The 23,728-nt window shown below is 42.3% G+C and overlaps 1 protein-coding gene across 5 annotated transcripts in view; it reads right to left on the minus strand.

The window, feature by feature from the left end:
* LOC117776029 (spectrin beta chain, non-erythrocytic 1-like) overlaps positions 1-23,728 on the minus strand; it is a 78,745-nt gene that overhangs the window by 42,757 nt on the left and 12,260 nt on the right. For 2 of the 5 annotated variants that reach the window (XM_034609708.1, XM_034609709.1), the window contains exon 2: positions 8,249-8,564. In XM_034609708.1, the coding sequence (XP_034465599.1) occupies positions 8,249-8,396 (148 nt within the window). In that variant the 5' untranslated portion in view covers positions 8,397-8,564. Of the gene's footprint in view, positions 1-387; positions 1,306-8,248; positions 8,565-23,728 lie in introns of those variants that run through there. The other 3 variants (XM_034609707.1, XM_034609705.1, XM_034609710.1) reach the window with 2 other exon arrangements.

Below are 23,728 nucleotides of genomic sequence, written 5' to 3' on the forward strand. Positions count from 1 at the left end.
TTATATCATGGACATAAAGCTGCGGTTTGTCTGCAACTTTCAGGTTTGTTTCCTCAGTCAACTTCACTCTTATTTCCTCCCTTTATATTCAGAGACTTTCTCTGTTTTAAAAAGCTGCTGCTCTCGTTCGGCTCAGTGAAACCTCTCCGACTCTCGACCCCCTGAAGTTGTTTCAAGAAACTCGAGCTCTTCCCTCCTGCTTCCCTCGCTTTGTGTCACTTCATCTGGTGAAGCCGCGACTGAATGATTCCACGTGTGAAAATGCAAATTAACAGTCGGACATGATGCACGTGCACGACCTGGAACTTCCCCCAACACATCCTCATGGTGTCTTTGCTGTTTGGAGATGTTTTTACAGATTTTTGAGGGCTGGAGCTCCTGTCTTACCTTGAAGCTGTTTGAACCTCCCCTCCAGCTGGTTGTAGTTGAAGGCGGCCTGAGCAGAGAATCCAAGGCCCGGGCTGGGGCCCCTGATGGGGCTGAGACTCGGGCTCGGACACCGGCCCGGGCTCGCAGCGAAAGATGGGCCGGGGTCGCCCGGTGACGGTGACAGAGGGCCGGCGTAGTCTGAGGAAGGGGAGAGCGAAAGGGGACCGGGGAGACCGCTGGTGGCGCTCTGAAGCTCCATGGTGAAACTCCAAAGAGGATGATGGGAGATTTAGAGGAGACGAGTCCACAGAGGCATCGAAGAGAAACTTCACTTTCCAGTTGAACGTAACTCAGAGTGTTAGTTTTCTCTGCAACAGGACAAAGCTCAAGTTTCAACAGGATTCTGTCCAGGAAAATAAATTTGACTTGTTGTGTGATAAGTTCTTCACAGCAGAGAAAAGCTTCCAACAGGACTGAGTTGTATCCAGGAGAATAAACCTCAGCTTACAGATGAATAAATGAGTTTTTAAGAGAATAAAATAATCTCAAATGATTCAAACCTGAGTTTCAAAAGCACCAAAGCTTCAAATATTGTAGAGAAATAATCCAAGTTTGAGCTCAACTCAGAGGAAGATGACGATTCTCTTCTTCAACACTTCCAGGACTGAGCGATGGAGAGGGCGAGAGACATAGGAGAAGAGCTGCAGACTCCCTCTCTCTCTCTCTTTCTCTGTGTGTATGTTTCACCAGCGTGGTCGCAGGAATCGCTGGCTCAGCAGACGCAGCATCATGCTCCTGTGTTCTCTCCATCCATTATGTCATTGTCCTCAGATGTCACACCTTCCCTCCATCCAGTGATCCTCCACCCACCCTCCGTCAACACACACACATACACACACTGCAGCCCAGTAAGAGGAGAAGACTCTGCTGCAGAGACAAAGTGCAGGAAACAGAAAGAGAGAGACGGAGGTAGAGAAGGAGAGAGAGGGCTTGTCCTCCTGTGAGCAGCAGCAGCAGCTCAGACACTGAAAACACCTTCAGGCTGACACAGTCCAGGGGGGAGGGGGTCGCCAGCAGGAGCAGCCACTCCTCCCAACAGCCTATCACAACCCTCGCTTTCACTGCTGATGTCACTAACTCGTTAGCATAAGGGGCGGAGTGGGAGGAGGGCGAGAGAGAAAGACAAACACTGGAGAGAGAGAGAGCTGAAGGAGCCTCTCTGTTCACACTGAAGATAAAACTGGAAACTTAAATAATTAAGTTTTAAATAACTATGAAAGACTAATAATAAATCTGAATCCCTTTGAGTTGACTTCCCTTCTTCTAACTTTAATTTAAATTCATGTTATTGCATTGATTCCTTATTAATTAGATTTTACTTGTTTGGTTCCATTTGAAAGTGGAGAAACATTTCCTGCAGCTCATTTTAAAGAAATGAGAAAGTGAATTGTAACTTTAGTGACTTAAGAGCCAAAGTGAAATCCAGCAATAATTTAATGATAATCAACTTCAGTCCAGACTTATGGACTATATTCACAGAATCGTTCATGATTAACAAACTGACTTATTTAGATTTGATATCTGTGAGTGTGTGTGATTTGGTGCAGATCCAAATATCTGGATCTGGTGAATGTAAATGTGGTTTCAAAATGAGACAGTTGGGTTTTGGTGGACGGATGAACTCTAGTGAGCGATGTTCTAGTTTGATCAACATTCCTGTTAAACAGAGGCATCTGTGTCTCCCTCAGTAAATTCTCCACATACAAGAGTCAGAGGTTCAGTTAAATGAGCTCAGATCACTTTTGGCAAATCTAAACTTCTAGATGCTGCAGTGTGGGAAGTGAAATTACATTATACACACATACACACACACGATCACGTGAAAACGCTCCTTCTGTTTCATCTAATTCATGTGGACACCGTGGCAGCAGCTTCTTCATGAAGCTCATTAAGGGAACATAAGACTGAGTGTCAGCGAGGACGAGTCGCACTGGAGGAAACAGGGCGGTGTGTGTGTGTGTGTGTGTGTGTGTGTGTTTTCCTGTACACACACACAAACCTTCATGAGACCACAGTCCAGTCCTAACGAGACTAAACTTTGTTTCTGAGGTTCTGGTTTAGGTTTGAGGCCCACAATGAATGGAAGTCAATGTAACGTCCTAACCTGACCTGTGTTTTTTTGTGTGTGTGTGTGTGTGTGTCTCTCTACAAGCTCATCGCTCACACACAGACGTCCAAACATCCTGAGACTATCTGAGCTCTAATATTAGAGTTTGTTGTGAAGATGTTCTTCCTGCCTGAGTCCAGCCAGCACTTCCTGTTTGATCCTGCTGTCCATCCGCGCACACACACACACACACACACACACACACACACACACACACACACACACACACACACACACACACACACACACACACACACACACACACACACACACACACACACACACACACACACACACACACACACACACACACACACACAACTGATTTCAACTAAAGTCTCTTATAAGGATCTTATACACTATAACCTTATAGGTTAAATTTGAAAAATAAACATACATTTCAAAGCCTTGAAATTCAAAGTTTCCTCAAACCTGCAGGTTTTGGAGGAATGTGGAGAATTTAAAAGAGACGGAGGAGAATCAGCTTCACTTCCTGTGTAACGGACTTTGACAAAACCAAACAAGAGGAGGTGAAAGGTCAGAGGTCACGACCTGGAGACAATACGTGGAACAAATATTCATGTGACTCCGACAAAACTGCAGAGGATACAACCTGAGAGTTCAATGGGTTGGACCACATGGAAAAACAATCTAGATGTTCTTGCTGCAAAGAAAAATCAACCAAAAATTGTTCATAATAATTCCAGTGACCGTGTGACGCTTGTTGTAGCGCCACCATCAGGACAAAACTTGAGATGTTTCCAAAAGAGTCATCAAAAATTAAATCTTTGTAAAGAATCAAATGTGTGAAACTTAAGTTGTATTTCAAAAAACATCTTTTCTTTCTCTGCTGCTGCTCCTGTCGTCTTCACAAACCTCCCGAGTGAAAAGGCACCACCCAGAGACGCTTTCACTTTTACTAATCACACACTCGTAACGTGAGGTAGATGATTAACAGGTGAAAACTAGACCAAAGGTCACACACACACACACGCACACGCACACACACACACACACACACACAGATTAACCAATCTACGTTCTGACCCTCACATATTGGCATGAACTCTGGGTAATAGCTGACAGAATGATATTGTGGATTCAAGCAACCTAAAAAGATTTTCTCCGTCAGGTCTCTGGGCTCAGCCTTAGAGATCAGATGAAGAGTTTGCAGTCGCTGCTCCTTTACATCCAAAGGAGCCAGTTGAGGTTGTTCGGGCATATGATCAGAATCCTCCTGGTCACCTTCCATTAGAGGTTTTCTGGGCACGTTCAACTACGTGGAGACCCAGAACTCGCTGAAGGGACTACACATCCCATCAGGCCTGGGAACAAGCTTGCAGAGAAGCTTCCTGGCCACAAATACCCAATCTCAGATAAGTGGAAGAGGACGAATGAATGAATGGACGGAGCTGTCAGAGTTCATCAGATGAACCTACAGATTTGTATATAGTTTTTTCTGAGGAGTTGGTAGAAACTAAAAACAGATCAAACAGGACACATGTTCACATAATCATGTTGATCTGTTTCTGCTGGAAACCTTCACAAACATTCTTTGTTTTTACTTTGTTATATTTTTACTGCAAACTTTTTTTACATTGAAATGTTGAAGTCGACACAACTCTCAAATAAAAACAAACTTGTGTCTTGTGTCCAACGGCGGAGCTTTAGCATTTTTAAAATGGTGTCTAACATGTTTGTAACATGCAGGATTAATCTAACGTGGACACAACTTCTTTGCTGCCGCGACGTCTAAAAGCAGAAACAGCTTCAGCTCCCGGGTAACCAGCATCCGTCAGTGCAGAGTTCAAAGGTCAGAGGTCACAGCAAACACACAACAGATGGAGCAAACTTTTCTGCAGCGCGACTTCGTCTTCTGTTGATCATCTATATAACATAATGTTCTGCCCTGCCGGCTCCCAGCATGCTGAGCGTCACGCCGCGTTTCCTGCCGTCATCTGGATTCCTCGTGACTCAGCCCCTCGGGCCGACCCGGCCAACGAACCAAACGCACCATTCATCCAGCCTGAGCCGAGTCTGACCGCTTAACTCCTCTCACAGCGGACGCCTCGGGCAGCGAAACGCCTGCTGCATCATCGTGAGTTTTTTACTGAGTGAAAATCTGGAATCTGTTTTAAAAAACCTGAAGTCACAACTGCAGCAGCTCAGCGATGATGAATATGTGTGTGTGTGTGTGTGTGTGTGTGTGTGTGTGTGTGTGTGTGTGTGTTCAAAGTTGAAATTTGTGACGCTGCAGTGGTGAATTTCACACCGACACGAAACCTCGCCCTCCTGACCACACAGAGGAATTCCTGTGAGGTCAGAGCACCAGAAGCGAAACGGCAGCCATGTTGGAGGACGAAACTTTCTGACTCATCAGAGGTGGAACATGTGTCAAGTACAACAACCAGGACTAAAGATTCTGTAAGAATAAGAATTAAAAACAGGACAAGTGAAAGAAGGAGAGAAAAGAAAAGAAGTGAGCAGATACAGGGGAAATTAAAGTAAGAGCAAAACAGATCAGGAGGAAGAAGGAGAGAAATATATTAGTTTCTCTACTTTCACTTTCTCTGATGTGGAAAAACCACAAATTCACCCAGTTAAAAAAAAAAACAACAGGCAACATTCCCAGCATTCCACCATCTGGTCCTCTGAGCAGGATGTGTGTGTGTGTGTGTGTGTGTGTGTGTGTGTGTGTGTGTGTGTGTGTGTGTGTGTGTGTGTGTGTGTGTGTGTGTGTGTGTGTGTGTGTGTCTCTCTCCGTGGGGAACCTGGACTGTTCCTGCTTCTAATTATTGAGCGGTTGAGTGAGTCGTCACTTTAATCAACATGTATCCTTCCGTTTGTGGTTCACATATCTGGAGAACGGTTCATCGGGTCGGCTTCACACTTCACATGTGTATTGTTATTTAGTGATGAATTTAAAATCATTAATAAAATACTTAAAATACTTGTGTTAATTGCTCTATGGAAATCAATCCCTGATCCGTTCCTCCCTGCTGAACCTCGGGGGATATTTGGATTTATTTTTGTTCTGAGGACAGAAAACAAACAGTTACCAGAAACACCTCAGGGCTACAGCCAAGGTCCCGGCATGTCGACGGACGCCGGCGGCCATGTTCAAACACTCAGGACTGATGCGTTGACCTCCGACACGTCCAGGAGGCCGAGTATTAATAATAATCATCCCGTCAGGTTCTTTCTCATCAGTTTTTTTATTTATAAAAAAAACTCTGACTGCACTTTGTGTCAAAGGTTTCTGCAAACGGAATGGAACTATTTTTATGAACAGCAAATTTATTTGTCATGTTGTCAAGATACCAACCCCCCCCCACACACACACACACACACAGAAAGCCACCCACTCTGAACAAACACACACACACACACTCCTTCTGTCTCTGCCTTGACTGTAAGTAGATCTGTCAGCGTTTCCATGGTGACCGCTGGTTTTGTGTTTCCCAGGATATCATATGGAGGCGAAACACACACTTGGCTTCATCTTCACACACACACACACACGATGGCACTGTGTGTGTTTCAATGACAGACACACGTTGTGAGCTCTGTCATGTTTCTGGTCAGATTCACTCATCGAGCTGCAACTAACAACTGTTTTAAAGTGATTTGTTGAAAAAGCTTCTCTCTCTCTCTCTCACTCTCTCTCTCACACACACACACAAATACAGTGCTAATTCAATGTCATCACCACACACATCCTCTGGCCTGCTGAGCTCAGCATGAACAGGAAGAGGCTACAGAGACGAGGAGGAAGATAAGAGGAGGATGAGGATGAAGAGGAGGTTGGAAGCTGAAAATACTTCTACACTGAAACTACCAGGAAAACACGTATTTAACTCGCACTGTGAAACGTTGAATAGTCGTCTTTAAAAAAGAGTAAGTGAAAGTTCTAAGATTTAAATTTAGAATTAAAAACATGTTTACTGTCACTACATACGAGTGTCTTCATGAGCAGGAGACAAACTTTTATTCTATTTCTGGAGAAGAAAAATATTGTGTCCCCCGTCGGTGTCTTGTGACTCCTCCCATCGTCCCAATCTCAACTTTCAAAACCAGAACTGAGACAAAAACTCAGAGAAGCAGCAACTATAAGATATGAATCACGGAAACAGCCAATCAATGGATTATTTAAATAGTTGCCGATTCATTTGTCTTCCAATCAACTGATCGATAAACTGACTAATTTTACAATCATTGTATTTATTTCATCCCTAATGACTGAATATTGTCCAAACACAACGTTTCTCTGAGCAGCAGAACACTCACCAGCAGGAAATACATGTACATGCTTCGCCCTTGTACTTTTAAAGTAAAAATACTCTCTCACACACACACCATCAGACTTCTTCTGCATATTTAACACTGGTGTGAATTATTTAGTGAAGTGTGACACTAGTGGAGCAGTCGGCCATCAGGGTAAAAACAGCATCAGCCTGAGAGAGCGGTAGAGTTACTGTAACACACACACACACACACACACACACACACACACACACACACACACACACACACACACACACACACACACACACACACACACACACACACACACACACACACAATCATTATATAATGGATAAAAACTTCTTTATATCTCTGATGATTTGAGATCAGAGGAAAACAGCTGGAACAAACGTATGTCTCAGTTAATGGACTATTATAATATGAATGTGACAGGAAGTTGGAGAGAAGAGATGAAGACTCTGATCAGACTGAAGCTCGTTAAGATGCTCGTTAGCCTTTGTCAGCTCTCGTTAGCTCCAGACCATGATGCGTTGTGAAGGTGGGGGGGCAGCTCTCAGCGGCCTGAGCTCATCTGTCATCAGTGATTTTTACACTAAACTCCATAAAACAAAATGTACGTTTAACTGAGACTAAACCAAACACTGTTTTCATTTTCACTCTCCAGAGATTTTCATCTTGTTGCTTTGTGTTGTAAGAAGCTGCATTGTTCTCAGTGCTGACACAATACCCACAACTTGTGAAACCATTCAGACTCTGAGACTCCTACAGAGAACACAAACACACACACAAACACTCACCAGTCACTCACACACACACACACACACAGGAAGGAGCCAAATTAAAGATATGATTTCTCAATACACAGCAACAGAATCATCCCACATCTGGTAAACTCTTCCTGTTATTCAAACTAATCCAGGCTTACACAGTAAACCACATAATATTATGCTTTATATGATTTGTCTGCTCTGCTGAAACCTCAACAATTAAAAATAAAACCTGACAAAAATATCAAATATTTAAAGCAACACTATGTAACTGTTGGTGAGCAACAGCGCCCTCTGCAGCCAGACGTGGTTGAGACATGTTAAGTCACATGATCAGCACTCAGCCAATCCCATGAATGCCGGTGTCAGCGTCACTCATCTGTCACGTGACCAAATCAGATCAGTTACTTCTTTTCAACCAAAGTGAACTTGGTGCTTCAGCTTGTTTGGATTTCCGACATCACCAATATCAGCCTCTCGGGGCCAAATTGGTGACTTTCAGCATCGGCCAGAATTTCTCTGCTATGCACCATTTTATTTGTGTCAAATTATTGTGAGGCCTAAAATAGCCCTCGAACCTGTTCCATGTAAAACAGGTAAGAGGGAATTAACTTAAACTGAAACATCACATTAGCAGAAGAATCACCAAGAGGCGAGAGATGAAGAAACCTCGTCCTACCTGCGAGGGCTTTAATTCGTGAGCGTTCGAACAGACGGGCCGAGCTGTTCTCGTTGTCCCAGTCTTCTGCGTCCCAGCGGTTGTTGACGGTTTCGCTGTACTGCTGCTGGATCTCCATGTGGTCGAACTCCCCCGCTACCGACGTCATCTTGACCTCGACGCGACTCCACCCCCACCACCGCTGCTGCTGCTGCCGCTTCCTCCGAGCCCGTCCACCTGCTGCCTGCTGCCGTTAGCGACGGGACCCTCCAACACACCCTCACACACACGCACTCTGACCGGCTCTGATTGGCTGGTCGAGAGGATCGTTCAAAACCTGCAGAGACACAAACGGAGGAAGAATTAGTGGAAGTTATTTAAAAAAACACACAGGTTGAAGGATGAGTTGATAAAGATTACATTCTCATTATCTCCCTTTTTAACCATTTTCTATTCTGTTGTCATCGTATAGCATTTGCACGACTCTCTGTGATGGACAACACCTCTACACTTCCTGCCATTATCCAGAAATGAAGCCAGAACATCCTGGATACGAACGCTGCCATCGTATGCCGATGACATAATCTGGGGCCAGAGTCTCCTCTCAACCAATCAGGAGTCAGTCTCAGCGGTCAATCATGACATCTCAAACCAAACTGATCAGAAACATGAACACCTTTAAAACATCAGTGTGATGAGAACTACCTAAAATGACAAAAAACATCTTTGACAAACATTTATTTAATGTCTACTTTGGGTTTTTAGTTTGGTCCATGTCCCATCTGCTAACATGGAGGCGGAGGGGTTCATAATCAATACTGCAGCCAGCCACCAGGGGGCTATTGAGATGATTTTTACTTCACTTTTAGGAGCTGTCATGTTAATCTATATTAACAGTTTATTTTTACAAAGAGTTTTTTACATTTGATTGAAAATTAGTCTAAATCAGTTTATTTTCATGTTTACTGTTATAAACTGGATTCTCTTACTGGTATCAACTAAACAATAACACATCAATAATTTGAACCAGAATTTTCTCCTCGACAAGAACAAGGTCTTTTATTTTAATTTTCATTCTTCACCTTGTGTTTTACATCATCAGATGATGTCATGCTTTGCATGATTGGCAGAAGTGACTTATAAAATGTTTAACTATAGTAAACCTACAATAAGAGCCACTTAATGTTTGTTTTATTTCATGTTTTATTGTATTTTAGTTGTAAAGCGTCTTTAAATAAACTGAAACACAAGTTTAATGTTTTACTGTCAATGCCACTTTAAGATCAGCTGCTCATGCACATCACTGGTGAATCTACTGTCTGAGTGCATCAGTGTTTCGTGTCTAATTATTCCAATGTGGGTCTATGTTATTTTACTCTATTCTATTTATCTGTATCTATTCTGTGACACCTGAACTCCTCCAGTGAGCATGAATATACAATAATCTTATTATTACTGCTGTAAAGTTCAGTGAATGTGAAAAACTGAAAAATGTCAACAGCCTCCACAGCTGAACCAACTTCTGCCCTTAACCGAGAGGATGGCGCTCCCCTCTGGTCACAGCACGTTACTACAACATATGACACACCATAATAAAAACCCACACGCACATGTCAGAGTTGAGCAGCGTTCACTTTGATGTGAAACATTAGGAGGAAAAAGGTTTTTAAGAAAGTGACGACATCTGAAACAAGAGCTGATGGTTCAAGAATCAACTCTCAAAATGCAGCAGGAACAATCATGGTCACAGCATAAAGAGCAGTTGAGCCCCTGCTGGTTCTGTTTGTTTTCCCTGCAGAGTTTTAAAAGTTGTGTGTGGAGCACTTGGTTTCTTATTGATTTTATTTTAAAATGCAGATGAGGCGTTTGCTGTCACTGACGGAGTCGGAATAAACCGAGCCTGTAAACCTGAGACCAGAGAGTCAGCACAGTGAGTCGTTTTGGATCCTGAGGTCAGCAAACGTCACGATGACTCGACACTAAAACGCCACAGCAGCAGCTCAGAGAGGCTGACCACTGCAGACAGACGCCTGCAGTGGTCAGGTCACGTCACAGAGTCACATGACACGAGCATGCAGACTTTCATCTTGTTCATATAAACTAATTTACTCATTTTGTTACAACAAACAGACTCAGATCTGTGCACTGATTGGTCTGTGCTACTGTCCCATGACGACCCCCCCCCCCCCCGTCCCCTTTAATTCAAACATCGCATCACTCCCTCTCTTTTGGCGCCGCCCACTGACGTGTAATCTGACCAATGAGAAGGCTTCTGCCTCTGGAGATTCTGCAGAGCAAAAACTGTTTCTGAGCTACACACTGATAGTGTGTGTGTGTTGCTGCCACCCACTTGCAGCTCAACAACCAGTCAGGCTGGAGCTGCTGCTTGTGTTGCTACGCTAAAAATATGCTACCACTGAGACCCTGTGTGTGTGCGCGTCTGTGTGTGTTGCCTGAGTGAGGCTAACACAATGTGCACTCATGCAGAAGCGATAAAGCATGTGGACGCATAGACACACACACACCAGCCACGGAGTCAAGACAACACACAAACACACGCACAGTTTTTAGAAAGTATGTCAGGGCAGCAAAATGAGCGAGGAGGGTGAGAGAGATTCAGAAGAACTGGAAGAGAGAGAGGAGAATCTGTGAAGTGAATGTTCCATTTGTTAAACTTTAAACCAGAGACGAGCAGAAAATCTTCACATTATAGAAGCTGGAACAAGAAAATGTGTTTTTTCTGCTTCATAGATAATGTGACGCTGCAGAGTAAATCTACTTCAAGCTAAAACAACCACATCTAATAGTATTTTAGTTGCTTTTTTCCACATTCATTTGTTTCAGCTCCATCTTTGGTCTCCACCACCTCCTGAGAGAAAGGAGGAGGTAAATATGCTACATGAGGTGAAGGAGACAGCAGAGACTGGGACACACAACAATGTGGAGGAGATAAATGTAAATCCATCTCAAAACATGTGGATAGAAAAATAATAATCTGAACATAAATCCATCACAAATAAATCTCCACAAACCTGATCAGGAATCAGAGACAGAACCTGCCTGAGAATTAATATATTTTTGAGTTCTCTTCAACATCAGTTTTTTTTTTTAGGAAAACTGTAACCTGTATTTGCTTTTTAAGGTTCTTCTATGTCCCATCTGCTAACATGGAAGAGGCAGGGTTTATGACCAATACTGCAGCCAGCCACCAGGGGGCGGACCTTTACGACATGAAACTATGATGTCATCTGTGGACTGGACAAAGGGCGAGAGAGCATGGAGTAGCAAATGAGTGGTTACTATGTGTGTGTGGGTTATATTTATAGAGAGAGAGAGAGAGAGAGAGAGAGAGAGAGAGAGAGAGAGAGGGAGAGAGAGAGAGAGAGAGAGAGAGAGAGAGAGAGTGTGTGGAGATAAAGGAAGAGAGGAAGTGATGACACCAGCTGACGACAGAAAGGACAGAAATAGAGAGAAGAAGAGATGACGACTCCAAACTGTTTATAAATCTCCACCAACATTTTAAATATCAGTAAACTAAAAAACGTTTGAATAAAACAAACTATTTGAATAAGCCCCATTGGATTCTGGGAATTTTAAAACGGCTATTAAAAAAAAAAATTCTCTAATGAAAATAGTTTGTTTCAGCCATTTTCTCACGAGAGAAAATACTTTGTTATTTCTGACTTCTACTACTGAGCTCGAAAACCTGTTTCCTACATTTCCCACAATGCAACTCAACTGCAGAGACGCCCACGCCTGAGACCATGAAAGCAGCGCTCATGTCTTTTCACCGTTGGACGACTCTTTTCTCTCTTCCCTGTCTCTCGCCCACGTCCTCCTCCCACCTCCCTTCACTACATTCAGCTCTTAGTGAAGCTCTCTCTCCCTAGTGCATCATCGCTCTGTTTATTTCACAGTAAACTGAACAGATTTACGGTTTTAAATTAATTGATCTGACCCCCCCCCCCCAAAAAAGAGACTTTTGAAACCGTCACATTGGACCTTTCACAGTTTTTGATATTTTAAATGTAAAACAATCCTCATGTTGATGAAATAAGAAAATGTTCAGAGTTGCAGTTAGATATATTTCTTATTTTCACTATTAAATCATTTAGGTGTGTATTATTGTGTGATATCATGCTAACAGACTTAAGCTAAAGCTAACAGGTCCCAGGAAACAGCTGAAGAGAAGAAGCCTAATCTGACACACGGCCTTTATCTGAACCTTGCTCCTGATGCAGAGAACTGTTGTTGTTGTTTAACAAATAAAATCTAAATAATACAAATAAAAAAGATTAAAATAAAGACACCATTAGTTGTGTTAGTTAGTTTGCCTGTGTTACAATATAATATACAAAATAAAAACATCATTGTTATTCTGTCCAACAGGATGTGTAAATGTTTTGAATCAGTGTTAATTTTATTCTTTTCATAAAAAAACTAAATGATTTGCTGAGGAGTAACTGTTGATTATATTAAAATCTAAGTAACATAAGTTCAGTTTAAGTATAAACTTCCAAACATGTAATTATCGCTTGTGAATTATTCTCTTTCTCTCTCTCTGCATCTACATCACATTGTCAAGTCAGAACCACACGTCTCCATGGCGACCACTGTCCTAGCAATCATTGTGTCGGAGCCCACTCGTCAGGCTCCTGTCAGTCGAACAAAAGACGCTCGGCTGGAGCCTCAGAGGAGAGAAAAACTTTACTGACACCGAATCACAGAGCTTTTACAGCGAGGAGCTGAAGAGACGCTGCAGCAGAGGAGGAAAGAAGAAAAGGTTCATCTGTTGGTTTTAGAAAGTAGAACATGTTCACATTTCTCCTTTGTCGTGTTAGTTGTTGAATATCAGTCTCCTGGGTTTATATGAGCAACGTGGAGCATCTTGTTAAGTTCAACTTCAATAAAAGTTTCACAAATAACAAATTCCTTGAGCTCCACATGATCAGTAATAATACGTAACAAAATCTTAGTTAGTTAAAGTTCTGCGTTCTGAATTTTAATGAATTACGAGCAAAGTAAAAAAGTCTTCGAAGGTCAGAGGTGAAAGAGATTTGTTTTGTATGTCACAGGTCAGTTGAAGGGAATAAAAAAATAGAAAAGAGAGAAGGAAAGAGAGACACCACAACAGAGAAGAACATTTGAGATGAATATTTGATACACGAGTTTAAAATGAAATCAAAAGCAAAACGACTTAAATTAACTAGGTCACAAGAAACATGTTTTTCCTGCCTTGTTTAGTTTTGATTAATGATTCATGAGCTCCACTACAAACTGTCTAACAGTTTATTATTCATGCAGCCTTGAATAATAATCACTTATTTCTTGACGAGCTGTGTGAGGACAAATAAAGATGTGAGGTTCACAGAGCAATATGGCTTCCTGTCATATTCTTTATTAATTAAATATTAATTCCACATAAAACAACCAAAGCTCTAAACTGTGGAGTCCAGATCTGGAGGAGATGGTTCCATCAAGTAAAAGTTAATTTAGAGAAATCTAAGACTGATCTGGAATCAGAATTTCAGCTGCCGAGAATATGTTCAGGCTCGTGTACAGATGGAAAAACCGACGGATCTCGTCTGTGTGAACTCGATTCTCTGTATTTTTAGTCGTCTTCACAGTTTAACATTTCGAGTATCAATTGTTCACCATGGCAACAAAAAGCTGCCATGCACTGATATGTGTGGGTTTCAAACTCCTACGCAACTCTCCAGTAACTACAGCAGCCCCTTCACTGCAGAGACGCACACACACACACACACACACACACAATTTTACAGTTTAACCATAAACTTTATGATAAATAAAAATGAATTAAAAGAAAACATTAATAAAACCAAATATACTAGACTTGAATTAAGGAAATTACTATTCTGTGATTTAATGGAAAACAAACTTGTGAGAAAAACAACTGTTGCTTTGCAGACGAGTTAACAGAAAACTACACACCAACAATTTGGATTTTGCAAAGATATATTATGTCAAACATTCAGTGACTCCAGTGAAAATCTTTAGATTTGAGACTATTCAAAAAATAAACTGGAGGTGACGTTGTTGCGAAGGATAATCTAGAAAACAGATGCCTCATCTTCCGATCATTTGTCCAGAGTCGATGTTATTTCTGGCTGCACACGTACAGGAAGCAGTTTGACGTTCAGTGTCTTGCTCGAGCACACGATGACATTTGGGCCTGATGAGCTGAGATTTGAACCATCAACCAAACCCTACGATTAATGAGTCTAACATCTGCTGCACCTTCCTCGGATTTAAATAGAACATAAAAACACACACAACTCGGTTCAAGGTCACCTCCACCTCAAGTGTTTTCTTTAACATGCACACACACACACACACACACACACACACAAAGGTGAGTATATTTAGGACATGTGTGTGTGTGTCTCTCTGTGTGTGAGTAGTGCTATGTAGGCCACACAGATTCATGTAGGGCAGCAGCAGTTATCTGACCCGACACCATCAAACTCAAACAGCATCAAACACGACGGCGACAGCAGGAAGGAGCCGAGTCCACCGCCGGCACAGTCCCAGCACAGGTCTGAGGACAGGACGTACAGGAAGAAAGAGAAGGAGCAGGAACAGAATCTGTGGCTCCTCATGTCGCAGTGCAGATATCGGGTTTTTAACACTGACCCAAAAACACACGTCAGTGAAGTGTGATGATATAAATCTTCTTGTTCATAAGTGATTGCTTGTGCATGAAAACACAGTAAGTGATACATCAGTGTGATAAGAACGACCTGAAATGACAGAAACCATCTTTGACAAACATCTAATTAACGTCTACTTTTGATTTTCTTTTTGTCCATGTCCCACCTGCTAACATGGAGGAGGAGGGTTTATGACCTATACTGCAGCCGGCCACCAGAGGGCGATCCAGACGATTTGGCTTCACTTTTGGGAGCGGACACGTCGTCCATCTTTATTTAAAGTCTGTGCTACAAACAATTATACTTAGCATTGATAAAATCTGAGCTGCTAAAAACAAGGATGCAAGCGATGAGTTGAGATGATAACCAGGAGACGTCAGTTTGTAAAAACTGTCTAACCTGTAATCTGAACAGTATCCAGCAGGTGACGCAGGTAAGTATTTGACTTCCTGTTGAATCGTCCGTGTTCCGACAGCCATTATTAAAATAACAGAGAACAGACGTGTTATTGTCGTCCTGCGTCACTTTTATTATGACAAAGTGACACATTAACATCGTCTGTGGGCGAATCATTGAGTTCACTCTCTTCCTGTGTAATTACAACATCTTTTATTCTGCTCACTTCAGCTGACGGCGCTTTGTTCTGCTTAAAGCTTCACTGCTGTAAAACCAGAGACCACTTTTATTTTATCGATGATTAGTTGTTCAGTTTCTGAAAATAATAAAACCTGTTAAATCTCTTTGACAGGAAACATTAAAGATACATGTTGTAAATCTAAAACATCCTGTGACGGTGTTATTACGTCTCAGCATCAACACGAGAAGGTCAACTGCTAACATGGTTTGTGGTTTCCATGGTTGCTCTATCGATCAATAAGCCAATGGACCGAACACACACACACACACACACACACACACACACACACACACACACACACACACACACACACACACACACACACACACACACACACACACACACACACACACACACACACACACACACACACACACACACACACACACACACACACACACACACACACACACACACACACACACCTTCTCGGCTTTCAATGTCGTTTTCAAATGTTGCGTGAAAATGTACGGCTATCAAAAAACAATCCAAAGTATCTCTATCATCCCCTGGTGGCTGGCTGCAGTAAAGTTTACAAACCCCACCTCCTCCTCCATGTTAGCAGATGGGACATGGACCAAAGTGAAAAATCAAAGTAAACATTAAATAGATGGTTTCTGTGATTTTAGGTAGTTCTCATCACACAGATGGTTCAAGTGTTCATGTCTCTCACGATGCCGAGACTGACGTCTGATTGGTCTAGTGCATGTATGGGCGGGACCTCCTTTTCTGCAGCAGACGTAATAAATAAATGCAGGTTGCGTGTTTTTGTGTAATTTCAATTCTTCGTCATCTCTGAGTGTCGCAGCATTAAAACTGAAATCTCCTCCGTCCTTCACTCTGAGGACAAACAGTGACGCACAACCTGGAAACACAATCCACCGCTGCCTCGTCCCAACCTACAGACGACCAGAGGGACGAGGCAGCGCTCAGGCCTGCAGCACTAATCAATGACGAGAGTCGATAATGACACAGAAATAAAATCCTGATCCAGAATCCCAGCTCTCAAGTTACTACATAAAATCTGATCTTACAGGATGATGATTGACGACAGGAAGAATGTGACATATTCGCATCTGTGTGGTTGTTGAGTTCAATATGATAAAGTTGTGTAACTTATCAGTGCCTGAAGCGAAAGACAAATGTCACAACCGTGACATGTATAGATTCAGTTTGACTCTGAGTTTAATCTTAGAGAGTCATCACAGTCTCAAGCTGCTCCCACAGAGCTCTGGTCATCCTTCTATTCAAAGTTTATTAATATTGAACTTATCATTGCACCAAATTCAACACTGATCTTCACTGGACCCAGAACAACACACATGACACGTGTGAAGAAGATGAGATGAACGGTTCTTCAGACAGATTTCTGGATTTAGCAGAAAGATCGATGGGTATGATGTGTGAGAATTTTATCCAATTTGACAGATTTGTTATTTTGCTAATTGATTCTTGACCACAATCTAATCAGATTCTCCTCGAGTCGAATTGAAAGTTTGTGCCGAATATAAAGAAAGAGGTTCTTCAGATATCTTATTTAAAAGAGAGTGATGGACAAACAAAGAACAAAACGCTTCATGTCATCTGCACTGAGGCATAAAAACTCACTGTGTCCACGGCAACAATCAGAATGACACTGTGGCTCAAGAGTTTAATTCTCCTCCAGATAATAAAACCAAAGTTCAGTGACTCTGCTGATCATAGATCAGTGTGGACACCTGTGTCGAGCGTGCATGAGAATCTTCATCAACACCCACACGCTCGCTGTGAATCCTCCGGTCTCTGTGCACACGTCAGATCAGCCGGACATGAAACAGACTCAGCAGCTGGAAGGTTAAAGTTCATTTAACGTCCAGTTCGACTGATTCAGACGTTTGTTTTCACACATAAAAAACTCCTGACAAAGATCAGTGAAAGTGAGCGAGCAGCTCATGACTGGATTCAGACCTTAAACTGGATCCATGCCGTCAGTTTCCGGGGGCCTCTCTGCTCCGTCATGTGAGAGAGCGTCCAACACCCACCCACCCACCCACCCACACCCACACACACACACACACACACAACAAAAGAGCGAGGGAATAAAAGGCTGAAAGCAGAGGAATGTGTCAGCAGTCGGAGGAGATGAGATCACACATCCAGAACTGGCCGAAATAAAAGGGCGTGCGAGTACACCAGTGAATGCAGAGAGAGAGAGAGAGAAAGATAGACAGAAAGTGACAATGGAAAAAAAACACCACTGACTGATTCCACCTGATAAGAGAACAATCAGTATCTGATCATCAGGAACAAAACCACAGTTTACACACCGAGTTCAGTTTAATTAAAACCAGGTGCAAATGTAAAACTCTGGATCATGTGACATTAGTCAGATAATAAAGTCCAGATGTCACATGACGACCAGATGAAGACGATCAAACAGTTGTTTTCTGTGACAGTGAAACGAGCTCACACACCACTGTACATGACTATTTACTGCTCTGTGTGTGTGTGTGTGTGTGTGTGTGTGTGTGTGTGTGTGTGTGTGTGTGTGTGTGTGTGTGTGTGTGTGTGTGTGTGTGTGTGCAGACAGACGCAGCCCTCATTGACCTCTGACCCTGACTCTGGGAAGTCTCGCCCTAATGAGGCATTCTGGGAAATGTTAGTTAACTGATAAATACCTAAAAATAAGAAAACACAAATGCAACCAAAACACTTTTTATGTTAAATTAACATTATTGCAGATCTTTTCTGTTAATTCTGTAAAGTAAAACGTTTTATATCAGAAAACATAAAAGACAAAATGTTTTTTATTTAAGTGTAAGATTTATTTTTTTGACCAGATCTGAACGGAGCCGCTCAAACAAACCAAAGTGAATTCTCAGCTCCTCAGAGCAGCTGAGCTGATGAGGGCGGCGGCTTCTCACCATCAATAAGTCATGTGGTCACATTTGCTCACTCAGGCAGGTTGTTTTTCTTCAGAGACTCTGAGACAAAGGAACCAGACTCACAGACACAGAAACACAAGAAATGACACAACACAACTCGACAGAAGCTGCTGCCTCAAATACAAACTGAGACTGAGGAGGTTCCCTCCATTAGTGAAATGAAATATTTCAAGTGAGCTTAATGTTATTACATTTTAATAATGAAATCAGACACAATTATTGTATTATAATGGGATAAACAAATCTTTGACTCGCCACCACCTTCGTCTTCGCCCGCAGATTTAACCGATGAATAAAACAGCGCAGGTCGCTAACTGTCAGAATTTATAGTCACAGGGAGGGAGTTAAAGATTCCAGAAAGCTTTCTGATTGGACGGAGAAAGAGTAAACGTGTTTGCCAGGAAGAGAAAAGACAGATTTAGATGTAAAAACATCAGGATGCTGGTTTTATAACAAGAGAAATGAAGCGTTAACACAGGATTCCACCTGGAACATGTATGATTCATGCCGTGGGGCCTTTAAAAGGGTCAAAGGTCAAACAATGGAAATCATCACTGACACATGGAAATACTAAATGTTTCCGCCTCATCAACTGCTTCATGACTTCATGCTTATCATCTAAATTAAACCTGTAAAATATTTGTTTGTGAACTTAAATAATTAATAAATCAGCATTTGACTAAAGTTCTGCTGTGATCCTTCACATGTTTCCTGTAGTTTTCTACACGCGTGTTGTTTTGTAAGTGACATTAACGAGTCGTACTCTATTGATTCAACACAGCTCGTTACATGTGAGCGCTGCAGAGTTGTGGTGCGTTCAGAGTCGCAGAGCGTGTCGAGTATTTTTGTGAATCCATATTTGATAACTTCACCATGAATAAATCATCTGTTCATGTTAGTGTGCTCACGTGTGTGTGTGTGTGTGTATGATGCATTGTCACTAACACACACTCTTTACTTAAGTCCACCTAACTGTTCCTTTATATTTACAGACACACAAACCAATATATGATCTATAGTGTAAATACAGCTCTGGAGGTACTTAGCACTTAACAGCACACACGCAGACATACAGACCCACACACACACAGACGGAGCACTCAGGACCCTCATTGATAATTAATAGATGGTATTGCAGCTACATGCTTAACAGTATATTACGTGTGTGTGTGTGTCTCCGCCCTCCATTAGTAACAGTCGAGGACACACGGCATCCTTTGTTCAACCGGGAAATAAAGATGTCAGCATTGCATCAGCACGAGAACACACACACACACACTCCGTTAGCTTATGGCAGCCCATAAAACCCAGTGATGGCTTCCACTCCTGTCTCATAACATTGCAGTGCGTTTGATGTAACTCAGGGGGGACACACACACACACACACACACACACACACACACACACACACACACACACACACACACACACACACACACACACACACACACACACACACACACACACACACACACACACACACACACACACACACACACACACACACACACACACGATCAGTCGTAACACTGGAGAAAGAGAGAGAATGAAAATGTTGTGTAACAGTTTCCAGCAGCAGCTTCTTTCTCACTCTGTCTGAAATCACTACTGAACTATGTACATATTATTCTACTACACGTGGAATTACTGAGATATTAATATTCAAATATCATATTGGCCAAGATATATTGAAGACACGGCTTTTCTGGTTGTTAATATTTGGAAACTGGGCGCGTAAGAGTTGATCTGACAGCTCAACGCTGAGGATTTGAAGTCGATCCTCATCAGTAAAATCACCGAACTGAACCTTTACCAACTTGTCTCAAAATCCCCAAACACAGTGACAGATGCTGACAGTCGGGAGCTCGTTATAATCTCAGTAATCATCCGACACAGTGATCCTCCATGTCTGTGAGACTCGTCTAGAAACACATGATCTGACGAGATTAAAAACAAACTGTGTCAGAAACAGAGATTTTTACAGTGAGACGCTGCAGCTTTGACCCACGTCTACAAAACCACTAATAAAATAATGATAAAATCCACCACAAATAAGTTCACGTGAGGGGCGTTACTAAGATGGCGGCCGAGTGGCAAGGCCTGCGTATGATGACGTAACTGAGAATCTGTGGAATCCTTAAACATTTACTTTTATCTGATCGCTGCATCATGTGAGGAAACATCCGAAGAATTCAGTTTCCTCACGTAAACACTGATAACCAGACGTGTTGGCGTGTTGAACCTCGGCCTGACACTCGTTTGTTGAGCGTGTTCCTCTCACACTCAACAAACGAGTGTGAGCGCTACAGAGGAAATCTGTTCCTGCCACAGGCCGTTACGTTTCATGTCACTGGTCGACCCGGAGTCATCGTCCCAAATCCTGGATCATTTAGAGAAACGAAGGGGAACAAGACGATCCAGAATTTAAACTTTAAAGCGTCTCCTCCTCTCCCTCAGTCTCTGTCTCCCCCCTCGTTCCCAGTACAAACTCTCCCACTGCTTTCCTGCCATTATGCAGCTGAAGCCAAAAACAGCCTCCCTGCCTGGCTGCTCCCTCCTGTTCAAACAAACAGCCTCTCCGCCCTCCGCACAGCAGATGAATGAGACCAGGACGCTGTTTGCAGCCCGCTGGCTTTTATTTAGCAGAAAATGCAGATGAACAAACTTTGAAGGGTTTAAGTGGAAATCTCCGGGATCTTTATTTGGAAAAGTTTATTTGTTCTAATAAAGTCACAGCTTGCGAGAGATCTCGAGGAAGAATTCTAAGACGAGCAGTGTTCAAATATCTGGGTTTTACATTAAGTCCATGAGGAAAAAATGTAGGAAATATTTTCCCCAGCACGGCTTCTGGTGCATTTTATTGTTTTCACCTGTCTGTGTGTGAATATATACTAAATAACCCTAAAATGCCTGGATGGACAGCAAACTTGGTGTGATTATGACTCAGGCGTTTATGTCCACATGATTAACTTCTAAAGGTAATTGGTCAAAGGTCAACAACAATCTCCTGCTGCTTCTTCACAGGAGAAACACTAACTCCACAAAATGTCCAGACACTATTTTACACAGTTCAGGCCTGAAAAGCATCTATAGAGTCACAAAGTATTATAATACATTATAAATTACGTCATCTTTATGAAAGCGTATTACAATATAAAAACACACGGGTTATGCAGGACGTGTGCAGGGTGTGCCTTGCCCCTCTGACGCATTTTTTATTTATATCAAACTTAATGTAATTCTCATAAATACTCTTATATAAAAGTGGTGACATCATCATTCGAAATGTCTCCTCATCCAGGATTTGTTTCCTGACTTTCTGCACTTTAGTTCGACAAATTCACCTCCGAGATTAAAGCTGAGTCACATCTGCATTTCAGCCAAGTTAACTTCCAACATCACAGAGCTAATTTCCCTGCGAGCGTTAAACTCTAAATGCCGACACACACACACACACACACACACACACACACACCAGTCGAGTGCAGCAGCCAAATGACTCGAGGACAAATGTGATATTCTCAGATAAACAGCACAGTTATTCCCTCATATCCATTTGTAAATGGCCACAGTGTCTGAGCAAGCAGACAGATGGGCTGATTGTCAGTCCAGACGCCTGGGAACATTCGACACCGACAACAACACATTGCCGCAGCGAAGGCCGAGGAACGCAGCCCCACTCTGATGCAATCAGACGTTTTAATGAAGTTAAGCTCTAATTTGTCGGACAGAGAGAGAGAGAGAGAGAGAGAGAGAGAGAGAGAGAGAGAGAGAGAGAGAGAGAGAGAGGGATGAGGAGGAGGAGAGAAAGAACCTTTTCTATCCTCTCATTACCGTCTGTTTCCAGTGGATCTGTGACCTTCACACACAAAGACACAGATTAACACGAAAACCTGAACTTTTCATGAACCATAGACTCATCTGGAAAATCCAAGTTAAAGACCACATGTCTGAGATTCTGTCTGTTTGCTGTTGTTGTGATGATACATTCAGATCCTGATACGACACAATTTGAATGATTCCATATGTATCAGAGTTTTAAGTACTACAAATTGATATCGTCATTTATTGTAATATTTTTTTAATTTGTTTAACACAAGACCACAACAAAAAGACGAAAACGAAAAACTATTCTCATCGTACGTCCATGTTGACCTTGATAAAAGGAAAATGTGGAAACAATCAGATGTAGATAAATTAGCAGCTAAGCAGAAAATATGATGTTAAATATTCACTGGAAATCACTGAGTGGGCGGCAGCTGTGAACACACAACCTTACAAGAGACGGACATTTTGTTGCAGAGGAAGAGTTTGAGGTGAATGGTGAAGAGGAGGAAGAAGAGGAGGAGGATGAAGCTCCACTAGGAACGGATAACCTCCTTTTTTACTCTGCTTATCAGGACGAGAACATTATCTCAGTATCACACTGACCTGACACTGAACAGAGCAAAACCAGAGACCACCCAAACCAGAACAGACCAGTATCAATGTGTAAAAGAGCTGCAGGTGGAGAACAAATGGTGGCGGATTGATGGAACTACAGAGAAAGTTGATGAGAAAAGAAAAGGATGAAGCACGTGAGCAGAAGAGAAGATGGAGTGAAGGAATGTGAGGAAGTGATCAGACGTGTAAAGAAGAACGAAGCACTCGAGATAAACGTCCGAGGTCAAGAGGACTCTTCAGAAATCTTTCTGATCCGTCCGTCTCTCAGAGGAGACGAGTGTTTACTGGACTGACTCAGTGTGTTTACCGTCATTCTAAAGAAACTTATCTTTAAACTTCCCTGTGCTCTTAAACAGACAGAGACACGGTGCATAAAGAACCAACCTAACAGAACTTCGGTCTGTTAGGTTGGTTCTTTATGCACATATAGACAATTTTTATAGTTTTGCAGAATTACATTTAATGTTCATGTTGGTTCATGTTAACTCTGAAGATAATTATTTAATCAAAGTAATTCTGGAGTTTTTTAAGTATGTCTGAGACGTAAAGCAAGTGAAAACACACCGAGGAGAACCTGTGACACAGAAATCCGGTTTTCAGACATGAACTGAAGTTCTGAACTGTTCTGGAGGTTCTGTGTGTGAGAACAAACGTCTGAGTCAGTGTCTCTGGACTTTTTCTGGGACTTTTCCTGCAGCCTCCTAGTAAAATGTCTGGAAAATGTCAGAGTGAGCGAGTGGACGTGTTGATGAGGTTTCTACACACGTGACGGACGTGAAACTGGAAGAACACAAATATCTCAGGATGAAGAAGAGGAGCCGTA

This window comes from Hippoglossus hippoglossus, chromosome 15, assembly GCF_009819705.1.
Source record: "Hippoglossus hippoglossus isolate fHipHip1 chromosome 15, fHipHip1.pri, whole genome shotgun sequence".
In the NCBI taxonomy this organism is placed as follows: Eukaryota; Metazoa; Chordata; class Actinopteri; order Pleuronectiformes; family Pleuronectidae; genus Hippoglossus; species Hippoglossus hippoglossus.